The sequence below is a fragment of the Orycteropus afer genome, unplaced genomic scaffold (genome assembly GCF_000298275.1).
Source record: "Orycteropus afer afer isolate SDZICR_OR568_19922 unplaced genomic scaffold, OryAfe1.0 scaffold00071, whole genome shotgun sequence".
Classification (NCBI taxonomy): domain Eukaryota; kingdom Metazoa; phylum Chordata; class Mammalia; order Tubulidentata; family Orycteropodidae; genus Orycteropus; species Orycteropus afer.
This window is the reverse complement of record NW_006921658.1, coordinates 7,632,755-7,645,414: the sequence shown is the minus strand read 5'-3', so window position 1 is coordinate 7,645,414 and position 12,660 is coordinate 7,632,755. Positions and strand designations below refer to the sequence as shown.

At 38.2% G+C, this 12,660-nt stretch overlaps 1 protein-coding gene across 1 annotated transcript in view; it reads left to right on the top strand.

The window, feature by feature from the left end:
* Positions 1-11,328, top strand: part of EGF (epidermal growth factor) — a 174,550-nt gene extending 163,222 nt beyond the window's left edge. Inside the window, 3 exon segments of the mRNA XM_007940782.1 lie at positions 8,205-8,283; positions 11,092-11,273; positions 11,275-11,328. Coding sequence (XP_007938973.1) covers positions 8,205-8,283; positions 11,092-11,273; positions 11,275-11,328 — 315 coding nt within the window.
* The last annotated feature ends 1,332 nt before the right edge of the window (positions 11,329-12,660 follow it).

Genomic DNA, 12,660 nt, shown 5'->3' with positions numbered 1-12,660 from the left:
AATTATCGAACCCAGGAGAGAGGTGGTGGGTGCTTTGGGAGGAACGGTTGGTGAAAAGGCTGGAGGGAGGCAGCATGTCTGGCCTTGCAGTAATTGGCCTTGTGCTATTGAAGGTGATTTTGCCTTCTTCTTGTGGGATTAGAGGAGGTCAGAACATGTGGCCTCTTTGCCCTTTTTGCAGGGGGTAACACCAAAATGATTGTCTATAAAAGAGTGTTTCAGCAGAAATTTATTATTTTTAATAAAACATCCCTGTAGTTATAAGAAAGAGCTCTGGTAGCGTAGTGCCTAAGGCATTTGACTGCTAACCAGAAGGCTGGCAGTTCAAACCCACCAGCCCCTCCTCAGAAGGAAGGCTGAGCAATCTACTTCTGTAGTGATACCACCTCGGAAACCCAAGGAGGGATCACTATTAGTTGGGTCTGACTAAGAAAGACATTTTTCATAAGCCCTGCTTACATATATCAATATATCTACAAGGTTTAAATGCTATGCTAATTTACTTTTTGAACTTTGTAATGTGCACCACACATCTGTCAATATGCCACATTGTGGTGGCTTGCATGTTGCTATGAGGCTGGAGGCTGTGTCACTGGTATTTCAAATATCAATAGTTTCATCCATGGTGGACAGGCTTCAGCAGAACTTCCAGACTAAGACAGACTGGGAAGAAGGACAGTCTCATCCACTTCTGAAAAAAAAATGGCCACTGAAATCCTTATGAATAATAGCAAAACAATGTCTGACATATTACTGGAAAACTTTATGAATGACTGTGAAACATTATCTGATATAGTGCCAGAAAATGAGCCCCTTAGGTTGGAAGGCACTCAAAATACAACTGGGGAAGAGCTACCTCCTCAAAGTAGGGTCAACCTTGATAATAGAATAAAGCTTTTGGGACCTTTATTTGCTGATGGGGTATGACTCAAAACAGGAGGAAACAGCTGCAAACATTCATTAATAATCAAAATGTGGAAAGTACAAGGTGTGAATGTAGGAAAATTGGAAGTTGTAAAAAATGAAATAGAACGCATAAAGATTGATGTCCTAGGCATTAGTGAGCTGAAATGGACTGGGACTGGCCATATGGTCTACTCTGCTGGGAATGAAAAAATAGAAGAGGAATGGCATCACATTCATTGTCAGAAAGAACATCTTGAGATCTATGTTGAAGTACAATGCTGTCAGTGATAGGATAATATTCATATGCCTACAGGGAAGTTTGGGAGCTCTGGTAGCATAGTGCCTAAGGCACTTGACTGCTAACCAGAAGGTTGGTGGTTCAAACCCATCAGCCACTCCTTGAAAGGAAGATTGGGCAATCTACTTTCATAGTGATACTGCCTTGGAAACCCAAGAAGGGCTTGCTTTGAGTCGGGTCCGACTTGATGGCACATAACAACAACAGGGAAGTCCAGTTAATTCTACTTTATTTCAAATTTTTGCACTACTAAAGCCAAAGATGATGAATTTAAAAGATTTTTATTAATTTCTACAGTCTGAAATTGACCAAATATCAATCAGTCAAGATGTATTGATATTAATCTATGGGTAAATAGATGGATAGTCAGGCTGAATGATCATGTATATCTAGGCACAAGGGAATATACCCATGACCATATATAAAGTTGGCAGATAATATTTCTACATATGTATTTATATGTACTGTAAGAATGTCCAAATATATAACAGAGCTAACAAGGGGCAAGGTTTTGCTAACTTCTTGATCACAGCCAACCACACTGAGGGAGTGAGCAATTGGATCTGTGGACTCAGGACCATGGTCACAAGGGATATCAAGCTCAACTAGCATAACATACTACACAAAAACGTTGTTCTTCATCCTACTTTGGTGAGTAGTGACCGGGGTCTTAAAAGTTTGCAATTGGCTATCTACATGCAACAATGGGTCTCTTCTCATCCAGAGCAAAGAGGAATGAAGAAAACAAAGACACATGGAAACACTTAGTCCAAGGGACTAGCAGACCATGCAACCCTCAGCCTATATCACCATGAGACCCAAAGAACTACATGGTGCCCAGCTACCACAGTCAACCATTCAGAAAGGGATCAGTGCAGGAGATTCTGGATAGAATGGGATAGCAATGTGGAACAGGACTCAAAATCAAAAAAAAAAAAAAGACCAGGTTTACTGGTCTGATAGAGCCTAGTGAAACCCCCGAGACTATGGCCCCTAGTTACCCTTTAGGTCTAGAACTGAACTCATTCCTGTGGCTTCCAGCCAAACAATAGACAGGCATATGGGATGAACATTTACATCAAGTAGATGCACTCCTTAGAGGGATCAATTGTAGTAGAACAGAAGGGCAGTGTTTGCACTGAGAGATAGCTGGGCGGGAGGTAGGATGGAATGCATAGGAAAGCAGTACAGAGGGAAGAGGTAACTACAGGGAGAAAGTGGGAAGAGAGATGAATTGCAGTCAATGTCATGAAACAAAATGTGTATGAATTGCTGTATGGAAAATGAATTTGCTCTGTAAACTTTCACCCAAATCACAACAAAAATTAAAAAAAAAAAAAAACCAAACAGTTATATGTTGAATCTGAATTTTTTCTCCAGTAAAAATTGAAAACACCATATTATGTACACGAATCTCTTAAAAGAGCTTCCCAAAAATAAATACATTATTGAAATATAAATATAAATATATATATATATATATATATAATTGCTGGTGATTGAAATGCAAATGTAGAAAACAAAGCAGACACATCAGTAGTTGGAAAATATGACCTTCATGACAGCAACAACATGGGAGATTGCATAACAGAATTTCTCAGAACCAGTGATCTGTTTATTGCAAACCCCTTTTGAAAACAACATAAAAAGCAACTATACATATAGACCTCACCAGATGACATATCAAAACAAAACAAAACTCACTGCCATCGAGTTGATTCCTACTCATAGCAAACCCCTTGGGTTTCTGAGGTGGTGAATCTTTACAAAAGTAGATTGCCCCATCTTCCTTCCTTGGAGTGGTTGGTGGGTTTGAACCACCAGCCTTCTGGTTAGCAGTCAAGTGCCTTAAGCACTGTGCCACTAGAGCTCCTTAGATGGTATGCAGAGGAATCAAATTGACTGTATCTGTGAAAAGGGAGATGGAGAAGCTCAGTATCATCAGTCAAAAGAAGGCTAGGAGCTGACAGTGGAAGAGACCATGAATTGCTCATATGAAAGTTCAAGCTGAAGCTGAAGAAAATTAGAACAAGTCCCTGAGAGCCAAAATATTACTTTCCTTATATCCCATTTGAATTAGAGACCATCTGAAGAATTGATGGATTGAACACTAGTGACCAAAGACTAGAATAATTATTGGATGACATCAATAACATCATAAGTAAAGAAAGCAAAAGGTCATTAAAAAGACAGGAAATGAAGAAAAGACCAAAATGGATATCAGAAGAGACTCTGAAACTTGCTCTTGAAAGCAAAGGGAAGAAATTATGAAGTAAAAGATCTAAACAGAAGATTTCAAAGGGCAGCTCTAGAACACTAAAGTATTATAATGAAATGTGCAGAGACCTTGAGTTAGAAAACCAAAAGGGAAGAACATGCTCAGCATTTCTCAAGCTGAAAGATCTGAAGAAAAAATTCAAGTCTCAAATCGCAATATTGAAGGACTCTATGGGTAAAATATTAAATGATGCAGGAAGCTTTGAAAGAAGATGGAAAGAATACAGAGTCATTGTACCAAAAGGAATTGGTGGATATTCAACTATTTCAGGAGGTAGCATATGGTCAAGAACCAATGGTATTGAAGGAAGAAATCCAAGCTACACTGAAGCCATTGGTGAAAAACAAGGCTCCAGAATTGATGGAATACCCACTGAGATATTTCAAGAAATGGATGCAACACTGGAGGCACTTACTCATTTATGCTGAGAACTTTGGAAGAGGACTACCTGGCCAACTGGAAGAGATCAATACTTGTGCCCATTCCAAAGAAAAGCTATCCAGATTGTGGGAATTATCAAACAATATCATTAATATCACATGCAAGTAAAATTTTGCTGAAGATAATTCAAAAGTGGTTGCAGCCTATATTGACAGGGAACTTCCAGAAATGCAAGCTGTATTCAGAAGAGGATGTAGAACGAGGGATATAGTTGCTGATACCAAATGGATTTTGGCTGAAAACAAAGAATATGAGAAAGATGTTAACCTGTGTTTTATTGATTATTCAAATGCATTTGACTATGTGGATCATAACAAATTATGGTTAACGTTGTGAAAAGCGGGAATTCTAGAACACTTGATTTTGCTTATGAGGAACCTGTACATAGACTAAGAGGCTGGTTTTCAAACAGAACAAGTGGATACTCATAGTTTGAACTCAGGAAAGGTGTGCTTCAAAGTTGTATCCCTCCACCATACTTTTCAATCTGTATCCTGAGCAAATAATCCAAGAAGCTGGCCTATATGAAAAAGAACATGGCATCAGGATTGGAGGAAGAATCATTAATAACTGATGATATGCAGATGACACAATCTTGCTTGCTGAAAATGAAGATGACTTGAAGCATATGCTGATGAAGATCAAAGATTATAGTCTTCAGTATGGATTACACCTCAACATAAAGAAAATGAAAATCCTCACACCTGGACCAGTAAGGAACATCACCATAAATTGAGAAAAGATCAAAATTGTAAGACATTTCATTTTACTTGGATCCAAAATCAACACCAAAAGAAGCTTGTTGTTACATTATTATAAGAAACAGACATTGAATTGCACTAGGCAAATCTGCTGCAAAAGACCTCTTTAAAGTCTTAAGAAGCAAAGATGTCATTTTGCAAAGTAACGTGTGCCCAATGCAAGCCATGGTATTTTCAAGCACCCCATATGCATGTGAAAGCTGAACAATGAATAAGAAAAGACCTAAGAAGAGTTGATGCCTTTTGAATTGTCGTGTTGTTGAGGAATACTGAAAATACTATGGATTGCTAGAAGAACAAATAAATCTGTGCCAGAAGTGCAGGTAGAATGCTCCTTGGAAGCGAGAACAACCAGACTTCGTCTCACTTACTTTGGTCTTATTGTCAGAAGAGACCATTCCTTGGAGAAAGATATCATGCTTGGTGAAATAGAGAGTCAGCAAAGAAGGAAAAGACCCTCAACAAGATGGGTTGGCACAGTGGCTTCAACAATGGGCTCAAGCATAGCAATGATTATGAGGACGGTGCAGGATCACTGTCAGTGTTTCGATCTGTTGTTCATAGGGTCACTATGAGTCGTAGCTGACTCAATGGCACCTAACAACAACATGGTCTGTTCTGAGCTGTCATTATTACTCAATTACAATGACTCTTCAAATCGTGTGGTTTTGTTTGTATGCACTAAAGCATGCACTGTTGTTTTTGTTGCTGCTGGTGTTTTTATGGGAACCCTGGTGGTGCTGTAGTTAAGCCATTTGGCTACTTACTAAAAGGTCAGCAGTTCAAACCCACCAGCTGCTCTGCAGGAGAAAGATGAGGAAGTCTACTTCTGTAAGATTTACAACTGTGGAAATTCTATACGGCAGTTCTACCCTACAGGGTTGCTGTAAGTCAGAATCTACTTAGTAGATTTTTGGGGTTTTTTTTTTGGGGGGGGTTTTATAGTTATTGATTTTTTCATATTTTCTGGTGTTTTAGCTACAATATTGTATAAGTAGTATTTGTGAAGCTATAAGAATAACTTTGCTGAGAATGAAGTAGTAATTAAAGGAAAAGAAGGAGAATAATAAAAAAAGGCTTCCAATCCATTACTGATACTGTTGTCACTAATAATGTAGTAATTCAATGTAGAAAGATTTTACGAAACAATTTTTTTTTGTTAGAATTCATATAATCTAAGAAATATTTCAGCAATTTATAACTATATTTATTACATATTATTCTATTATTAAAATTGATAATAAACATTACTAAGGATTCTGTATAATCTGGTATAGGAGGATGATGGGGCTGATACTATGAGTCACCATACTATTGTTGTTAGGTGCTGTCAAATTGGTTTCTACTCTTAATGACCCTATGTACAACAGACCAAAACTCTGCCCAGTCCTGTGTCATTCTTACAATCGTTGCCATGCTTGAACCCATTGTTGCAACCACGGTGTCAATCCATCTCTTTGAGGGTCTTCCCTGACACCAATCATAGGAATGCCACTGCCCCATCTCAGCCCAGAACTGTGAAATGTGTATTCTTCTGGCTGAGAGACACATGGTAGGAAAATTTGCAATTCAGAGGGCTTACTCCTGACTTGAGCCAGAAACAATGGATGTTGTGTTGTTGTTATGAGGAGTCAGACCCGACTCATAGCGACCCCTCCTTGGGTTTCTGAGGCGGTATCACTACGGAAGTAGATTGCCCAACCTTCCTTCTGAGGAGTGGCTGGTGGGTTTGCACTGCCAGCCTTCTGGTTAGCAGTCAAGTGCCTTAGGCACTACATTATTGATATGTTCCCTTAAAGAGTGGGTCATGTACTGACTTTGCAGTTATGTTGCTTCAGGGAGACAGTGAATAAGGAAGTGGAGGTTGATTGGTGTGGTGGAAAATAACAAAATAAAAACATATATCTGTAGGATTTACTTCCTTTATCGACATTTCTCTCCCTTCTCCCTAATCAGAGGTACTTCTTAACTCTTCCTGGACTTTCCTCAAAGAGAACCATGGGCAAAGAAGTATTTTCTACTCTCTTTTTCTCATGGTACATAGTATTTCTGAGGAGGACCTTTTTCTGAACCCATGGAGCGTAATCAATAGAAACTTTGGAGCCAGTTCCTTCTCTGGGTTATTCATGGACAAGGGTGGGCTTCATCAAACTCTTCATTGTTTATCCTTAAGCAAGGGGATACTTCTTCTCTTTCCATTTGCCAATCATCTGTTTTAATATCTAATTTATTTAGTGTGAATACAAACAATTATGGTAAGCCTGCATTGCAGTGCCCAATCAAGTTTGTGCAATACAAATAGTGAGACAAGTAATCATTTTGTTGACTAGAGTGAAATTTTGATGTTTATTGACCCTGACTTTTAAAATACTGGTGATCCTCACTTTTAAAATATTGGTTCAACTACGAAGGCCCTTATCAACATTAAAACATTTTGTGGGCCCCTGTAAAATGATAGTTACACTATAGTACCAATTTATGGCCCCAAATTCCTCAGAACTCAGTAGCATGTTTAAATAACTTTTAGTATATATTTTTATCATATATATAATATATATTTCCTTCCTTAGGAGCTCTGGTGGTATAGTGCCTAGGGCATTTGACTGCTAACCAAAAAGCTGGTTGAATATATATGTTCAAACCCACCAACTACTCCTCCGAAGGAAAACTGGGCAGTCTACTCCCATAGAGATACTACATTGGAAACCTAAGGAGGGATTGCTGTGAGTCGGAATTGACTCGATGGCAGTGAGTTTGGTTTTTGGTCTGATATATATGTGTGTGTGTGTGTGTGTGTGTATCAGTTAATTCTGACTCATGGTGCCTTCATGTGTGTCAGAGCAGAACTATGCTCCATAGTGTTTTCAGTGACTGATATTTTGAAAGTAGATCATCAAGCCTGTCTTCCCTGGTGCCTCTGGGTGGACTTGAAACTCCAACATCTTAATTGACTACTGAGAACATTAATCATTCACATTACTCAGGGACTCTGTATATATATATATATATATATATATATATATGAAAAGTTGCAGCACATACATATATACATACATATAAGTCATATTACTTGCCTGGCCTATGGGCACTGTTTAAATCACTTATGGATTCTTTGATTGCTTATACTGAGACAGTAACCTCAGGGATCTATGACCGCAAAGCTGAGATTCCAGAACTGGAACAGATTCTTCAGAACAGGTATTGGTAATGCCTAGTTGTTTTAACCCATCGATTGTGAGGATGGCGCAGGACCAGGCAGTGTTTTACTTTGTTGGACATAGGGTCACTGTGAGTCAGAACCTACTCGATGGCACTTAACAATAGTTGTTTTAAAGGAAAGTAATGTAAGGCTCCTAAATGAAAACTGAATCTTTCGTCTGCCAGAGAGAGAAATTTGAAAGGACCCTTTCTTCAAGATTTTGTCTTCCACAGGATGAACATAATGAAGCCATAGACTGGGATTTAATGTTGAGATAATTTTAAAATGACCATATCCTCTTTCTCCCTTTTGTTCTCTCAGTTTGTGGTTTTAAAGGAACACGAAGACCTCAAGTGTGGAAATCAACCTGTAGCCCTAAATGGTGGTCTGGCTGCAAATGGTGAGTTTTCTTCCTTGGAACCTGGTGAATAGTTACCTTTACCTGGGTACTGAAAGTTTTCTAGTGAAAAGAAAACAAAAAACAAACTCACTGCCATCGAGTCAATCCTGACTCATAGCAACCCCTCCTTGGGTTTCCGAGGTGGTATCTCTACAAAAGTAGATTGCCCAACCTTCCTTCCAAGGAGTGGCTGGTGGGTTTGAACCACCAGCCTTCTGGTTAGCAGTCAAATGCCTTAGGCACTATGCCACTAAAGCAGAAAATCAGAGTTGCCATCAAATCAATCCCGAATCATGGTGACCTCACGTGTGTCAGAGTAGAACTGTGCTGCACAGGCGTTTCAATAGCTGATTTTTTAGAAGTAGATCATCAGGCCTTTCTTCTGGGGCACCTCTGGATGGACTTCAAACCTCCAACATTTTGGTTAACAGCCAAGTGAGTTTACTATTTGCCCCACCTAGGGGTGCCTAACCACAAAAACAAGTTAAATTGTATAATCTATGTGAGCAGATGGAATATACTGGAATGAGATGGAGCTTTAGAGCAATGAATTTGGACTAGATTCCTATTTATGTGAGGTCACCATGTTTACTCAAAATGCAAGTTGCATAGCAGTCTGCTAGATCAATTTGAATATGCACACAATGAGTGATTCCTTATTTTGAATTAGGGTGGGTTCTGAGGTCTTTCTTGGGGTTTGGGATCTTCACTGGTAGTTGTAGATACAGTTCTAGTGAAATTGGAAATGGCTACAAGAAAATATGTTCCAGAAAGAAATGTTCCTGTGAGTTTAAATTGATCTGGAGGTTGTTCTGGGAATTTGGGAGTCTTCAGTTCTTATCAGGGACTAGATCTCAGTCAGATGCTTGGCAGTCTGTGAGGTCCAGTTAACCCCTGGGACGAGGGACCATAAAGTCAATCCAAGTTCTCACATTGTTCTGGAACTCAATCTGCTGTTGGTAGAGAAGGAGTTAGATATACTTTGACATAAAATTTTGTCAAGGGTTTATTATGATAAACATCTTAGGCTTGGTTTTCAGATAATCATCTTCCTATTTTAGAATCCAGAGGACATTGTTGCACATGGTTTTGTATCATAAGCCTTTAGACAGGTTTGGAGAAACACTGAGCCAATAAAAACAGTTCCAGGGACTTCAGCTCCACTTATATTTTCTGATATCTGTGCTTCAACAAATAAGCTTATTACCATATTCTCCTCAGATTTCTTGTTATAGAGAACATAGGCCTCTTGTTTTAGAAGATTTACTCTAAATTCCCCTCTCACACATATGTTCCCATATAACCTGAAATACTGAATTCAATAGAACTTTATTGCTTAATTTGAGGAGGGTTCTGGATATTAAAGTACATTTAAGAATTGAATATTAAAACTCCAATCAATGATGTTGTTGTTGTTATTTACTGTCAAGTCGGACCCAACTCATAGCGACCCCTCCTTAGGTTTCCGAGGCAGTATCACTACGGAAGTAGATTGCCCCATCTTCCTTCCGAGGAGTGGCTGGTGGGTTTGAACCACCAGCCTTGTGGTTAGCAGTCAAGTGCCTTAGGCACTTTGCTACCAGAGCTCCCTCCAATAAATGATATAGTTATAAAAACATATACTGGTACCACTATTGTTGCCTGGATAATTAAACCATTCAGCATTTTCAAAAGTTGCAACGATTTTTGCTATTATTGGTAGCACTGTTGTTGTTGTCATTATGTGCCATAGAGTCAGACCCGACTCATAGCGATCTCTCTTTGGGTTTCCGAGGCAGTATCACTATGGAAATAGATTGCCCAACCTTCCTTTCGAGGAGTGGCTGGTACTACACTACCAGTGTCTAGGGGCTCCCTTGGTAGCACTGTTGTTGTTATTTGCCATGGAATTAGATTGCCCAACCTTCCTTTCGAGGAGTGGCTGGTATTATACTACCACTGTCTAGGGGCTCCCTTGGTAGCACTAGTAGAAAGCAATATGAAGATGTTAGACTATCTTGTAATTGTATACTACTTTCCCATGAGAAACTAAAAGTATATAATTCTTTCTTGTAACGATAGTTGTTGCAAGTTAATCAACAGCAAGACTATAGTTAAACTCAGAAAAGAACTAAGGACTTGTTAAAAGGAGTTTAATACTCAGGAATAGGTTAGAATCTTTCTTTTTTCCTCTCTCTATTGCAAACAGTTTAATAGTTTGACCCATTCTCCATGGGCCACTCATACACTGTCCTCTAGTATGAGTGAACATATCCTCAGGTACGTTTGGCTGTCTCATCAATGCCTGCAGTGAATGTGGAGACAGATTTGAGGAGAATGAGATTTGAGGGAAATATGAGAATGAGATTTATCTTATGAGATAAAGCTCATGTTAAAGAGAATTGAGATAAAAGATTGCCTCCAAACCAATTCCTTCTCTTCTCCTGGAAATGAAGGCTGTACTAGTAGTAGATCTGTAGAATCATCCTCACTGACCTCAGGAAACTGAAAAGTGCACGTTAAGATGCAGAATTCCATGCTAATATAAGCATGCATAAAATGCGAGGTCAGTTCTCGAGTCATTTATGGTGCAGATGGGGAGATAAGATGTACACAATGAAAGCTAAAGATCAATATCAGGAAGCATATTCCTTTGAATCATTTCAACTAATCAAGACTTTAATTTTTTAAAATTGTGTCCAGAATAGTTTGAGAATTGGTTCATTTTGTGTGTCATATTTCTTTAACCACCACTATTAGGTTCTCTCTTTTCTCTTACTGTGCATGGTGAATCATGTGCATACTGCATTTCTTTTTTCGTTTGTATAGGGTCAGTGCAACCAGTCTCATACAGGAAACAGCCTCAGATGCATGGAATGGACACAGGGCAAAACTGCTGGATTCCACCATCGAGTAATAAAACCTCTGGTCCCTGGGGAATGGAGCAGATCCTTCATCTACCCTCTTATGTAGCGCGACCCATTGCTGTTGGGGTCCAGAAGCCTTTCTCTTCTCCTGTCAGTTAAGCCATTATGGCAACAGAGGACTCCCACTCCACTATGCTAGATCCATCACAATAAATGTAGCCAACTCAGTGAAAATTCAGAATCAGATTCAGAAGATCAAGAACAAACTGCATCCGTTGGCAGTATATTTCCTTTCCAAAAGTAGAAGAAAAATATAGATCTGGTTCCACAGATATCTCTACAATGACTAACCCTGGAGATAAATATATAGCTGTGCTTTTGTTTCTTTCTTCAACATGTCCCACTGCAGATTTTCAAGGGAGGGTAACCAAGAGAATCACTAGGTGATTTATTAGAAACCAAATTTGAGATATTAGTGACTTGTAAACCATGGTATCTTCAACCATCAATTCTACAGACAGATTTTTACCTCCTTGCAGCCCCAGAAGAAATCTGAGGTTCAAGCAGGCAATCACACAAATTTGGTCAGTTATAAAGTAATATCATTTATCTGGATGGAACCTTTAGTGTAATCTTATGGAATGAATAGAATATTAAAATCACTATTAGGATGCATTGCAAGTATTTTGCTTATCATTGGTATTTTCCATGTCAGTAATTTTGCAGAATAAATTGTGATACATTAATGAAAAATGTAGTGACTTCAAACCTTATTTGTTGAAAATTAGTTGACATATTATTCTGATTTAAAATCTGTGAATGAAAACATTCAATTTTTAAAACATTATCTAAGACATTGCAACATTTCTCAGTGATTACTCTTGTTTCTCCCACAGAAATTTTGTCCCCAATGAAAATGTTAACTTCTTCCTTTGTGAGTTTGCACAAAACCATTTACATATTTTTAAATGTGGGATTGTAAACAAATTATCTGATTCATTTACATTATGGATAGCAATAAATTTCTTCTAATTATTTAAATAAAATCATTGCACATCTGGTAAAGCAGTTAATTATAATCTAAGGGATCATTGAAGTTGAATCAAATTGTCAAGCTTGCTATCATTTGAAATTTATCTAACTTATATTATAAAGGAAAATTTTATATAGTGTTCTAAGTAATTAATCTTGAAACAAAGGAATTGTTATACAGATACTGCCTGACATAATAACTTTGAATTTTGGGGGAATTTCAGTTTATATGTTAACTAGTCTATTATCTTTATCTTTCTTTCATCTTCGATTCCTTGGAGTTTGGTTACACCATAAGTTAGAATAAAAAGGAATTGAAACACATGTCTTCCAGTGGATAAAACCAAACCAAACCCATTACCATCCATGTCAATTCGGACTCATAGTATCTTTTTTTTTTTTTTTTTTAAATTGAGATTTGGGTGAAGATTTACAGAGCAAATTCACTTTCCATACAGCAGTTTACATATACTTTGTCTCATGACATTGACCACAGTTT